Source organism: Colobus angolensis, unplaced genomic scaffold (genome assembly GCF_000951035.1).
Source record: "Colobus angolensis palliatus isolate OR3802 unplaced genomic scaffold, Cang.pa_1.0 Scaffold37, whole genome shotgun sequence".
NCBI classification, from domain to species: domain Eukaryota; kingdom Metazoa; phylum Chordata; class Mammalia; order Primates; family Cercopithecidae; genus Colobus; species Colobus angolensis.
This window is the reverse complement of record NW_012117043.1, coordinates 153,982-157,130: the sequence shown is the minus strand read 5'-3', so window position 1 is coordinate 157,130 and position 3,149 is coordinate 153,982. Positions and strand designations below refer to the sequence as shown.

General features: G+C 61.8%; 1 protein-coding gene across 3 annotated transcripts in view; it reads right to left on the bottom strand.

Annotated features, from left to right (window-relative positions):
* Nucleotides 1–1,990, bottom strand: part of HNF1B (HNF1 homeobox B) — a 58,625-nt gene extending 56,635 nt beyond the window's left edge. For all 3 annotated transcript variants that reach the window (XM_011953612.1, XM_011953613.1, XM_011953614.1), the window contains exon 1: nt 1,429–1,990. In XM_011953612.1, coding sequence (XP_011809002.1) covers nt 1,429–1,775 — 347 coding nt within the window. In that variant the 5' untranslated portion in view covers nt 1,776–1,990. The remainder of the gene's footprint in view (nt 1–1,428) is intronic.
* Nucleotides 1,991–3,149: the final 1,159 nt, after the last annotated feature.

Below are 3,149 nucleotides of genomic sequence, written 5' to 3'. Positions count from 1 at the left end.
GGGCGCCCCGGGTCTTTCCAGCGCCGCGCTAGAAAGCGGGCGCCTGCGGCCGGGCTGGAGGGCCTAGGCCCTGTGGCCCCCGGTGGCCGGCAGTGGGAGCCTGGTTCATCCGCCTGGTTCTGAGCGACCTCCCGGCAGCCCTGGCGCCCCAGCCGCCCCTAGGGGCCACTCTCTCGACCACTTTGCGTCGCGGAACTCTCTTGTAGGAGTTCTCTCCCGATAAGGGAGAAATCACCTCCGGGCGGGAGAGCGATGAGGGAAGAACCTCAAACCTATGAATTATACCAAAGTGTGTTTGGGGGAAAAGTATCTACAAGATCCCTGATTGTTTTGGCTAGAGGGCAAACCGCCAGGCCCTCGGAGCGCAAATTCAAATGCAAGGTCATATCCCACCCCAAACCGCCGCTGCGGACGTGCGGCTGAGGCTCAGCCCCGAAATCGCGGCGCTTCAGTGTCCGAAGCCACGCGATAGGCTCCGTCCTAAAGCGGAGTGGCCCGGGAGCGACGGTCCCAGGGAACCGCTCGGCTCCTTAGATAATTAGTAACCAGCTGTCAAAGCCTAGGGCGGTCGGGGAGGACCCACAAACGATCCCGGCCCTGGGGATACACTGCCAGCCGGCCTGACCTCCCGGGGAGAGGCCGGGGGTGGGCAGCGAGGTCTGGAAACGCCCTCCTTTCTCAGACTGAGACCAGACTCCTTTCTCAGACTGAGACCAGATCCTCTGCGAACTGAGGTCTGAGACACGTTCGCCCCCACACCACCCCGCTTGGTTTCTTGGGCCCCGCGCGGGTCCACCCCGATCCTACATGCAACACGCCCTTTGCAAATCTAAACCGGCGTTGGGGATCCGGGATAATTCTGGGCCTTGCATGGGGGCGGCTAACAAGAGTGCCCACCAGGGAACTCGCCGCCCAGATCCCGGCCCCGGACGCCGCCTGTCCTTCGGCAAAGAACTGCAGGTCATCATGCAGGTCAATGTGTCCGAGGCCGACATGCGGCTTTCCAGACCCAGGCAGCGCGCAGGAAAAATGCGCGGCCTGGGGCTTGTAGCGGCGCGAGCCTCTGCTCCCGGGAAGTCGCAGCGGTTTCACTGCACCCACTCGCACCTTCAGTCGCGTGGGCAAACCTCCCGGCAAAGGGCTCCGCAGCTCCAGTTCTCCCCGGCCGAGCTCCAGCCCCGCGGGGAAAAGCCCTTGGGTCCACGACGCTGGCCTGGGCCTGGGGAGAAGAAGCCCGGTGGGCCGCAGTGTCTTTCCGCTAAGGGATTGGGAAGGGTCCAGGTGTTGGGAGAGAAGCAGAGCGCCCCCCGGGGGACTTCTCTGGTGGGAAACGGGCTTGGCGAGTGTGGTCGGGCGCAGTGTCACTCAGGCCCGGGGCAGGGGCTCCAGGGGTTCGGGTGGGTCCTCTCCAACTCGCTCTGCGCCTACCTGAGCATCCGGTCCACCTCCGCCCGCTGCTCCGCCGCCTCCTCGGTGTTGAGCGCCTGCAGCTCCTTGAGGATGGGAGGTGTGTCATAGTCGTCGCCGTCCTCGGAGCCCTCGTCGCCGGACAAGCGGCCCTTGGAAGCGTGGCCGTTGGTGAGAGTATGGAAGACGGGCTTGGTGTCGGGCTCGGCCCCGCTACCAGGGGACAGGGGCAGTGTCTCCAGCTTCACCCCGAAGTTCGGCGATGGCAGCAACTCCTCCAAGGCCTGAACCAGCACCTCCTTGGTGACCCCGGAGCTCAGCAGGGCGCTCAGGAGTTCTTGCTGGAGCGACGTGAGCTTGGACACCATTTTCCAAGGACGGAAAAAGAAGGGGGTGAGGGCGTGGGTGGGTGCAAGAGAGGAGGGTGGAGGGGATTTTCACAAGCAAACTCCAAATCCAGGAACCCCTCCACCCTTCAGCCTCCAGACACCTGTTATTCCCCGGGGTCCCGGAGTCTCCTCCGAGAGGAGTCAGAAAACTTCTAACTTGCCATGATCGCCACCATTAGGCCATATAAGATATGCAAATTAGTGGGAAGGGCCCAGCTTTCGGCTGGATGCAAATGATGGTGGGGAGGGGGAAACCCGGAGAGAGGGAGAGCCGGAGGGGCAGACCTGGAGAACAGAAGACCCGGGCCGGGAGCGGGGTTTTGCCAGGGTCCATTCTACTTACGCTGGGGGGCTGGACACCTTCTTTCACTGGTTCTGCTTATCAGCCAAACTTCAGCTAATCTCTGGACTTGTTAAGCCAGTGCCTTGCAGCCTAGGCGCGGGGCTTTTCCACCGGTTCTCAGTTCCGCTTTAGTCCAGAGAGAAGACACTACGCTTCGGCGTTCAGGTGAGAGCCGGAGGAAGCTGGGGTGCTCGTGGAAGAAGGGGACGCAGGAGAAAACGAAGAGTAGAGACCCTGGCATCCCAGCCGACGCATGTGGTGGGCCAGGAGAGCCCGCAGGGCGGAAGAGAAACTGACCACTTAGGAAGGGGCGCCGAGGCCAGCGGGGAGGTGAGGCCGCCTTAGGTGGGGTGAGCGCGCCCTGGAGGGACTCCATTTATTTCCACTTCAGTTACTGCTCTCCAGGCCCCAGAACCTCCCTGGCCCGGTCTGGCGGTTTGGGTTTGCAGAACTGCCCGCCAGAGAGCGTAGACGAGGGTGAAGGAGTCCGGGAGGACTCTTGGAAAGAGACTACTTTATGGGCAGAGGGAGTAGCTAAAGTGAAGCTCCCCCAGCAGCCGGGCTGCCCCGGCGCCCAGCCTGACAACGCCACTGGGAAGCTGGACCCCTGGGGCTCCTCACTCTCCTGTTTAAACCCGATGTCAAGGCGCCTTCACCTTGGGGGAGGATGGTGAGACAGAATGGTGAGGCACTAGGATGGTGAGTCAGTGAAAGCAAAGCTTGACCTGCAGCTGGATGGACACTTGCAGCCGAGTGTCCCCCCCCCGGGTCACTCATTTCTGGTTTATTCGCAGTTCCAGAACATCTGTGGTTCCCTGGGCCGGGGACGAGCTCTGCAGACGAGGTCACTGCAGCAGTGGCAGGAATCTTGCACTCCTAGTAAAGAAGGTGTCGACAGAGCTATTGAGGGAAAGAAGTTTTTTTTTTTTTTTCCAGTCTGGCCCGGGCCAGGGAGGAAGCCATAGGCCTGGCAGCACTATTGGAGTTTCACCTGCTTCTCCCCTGGAGAC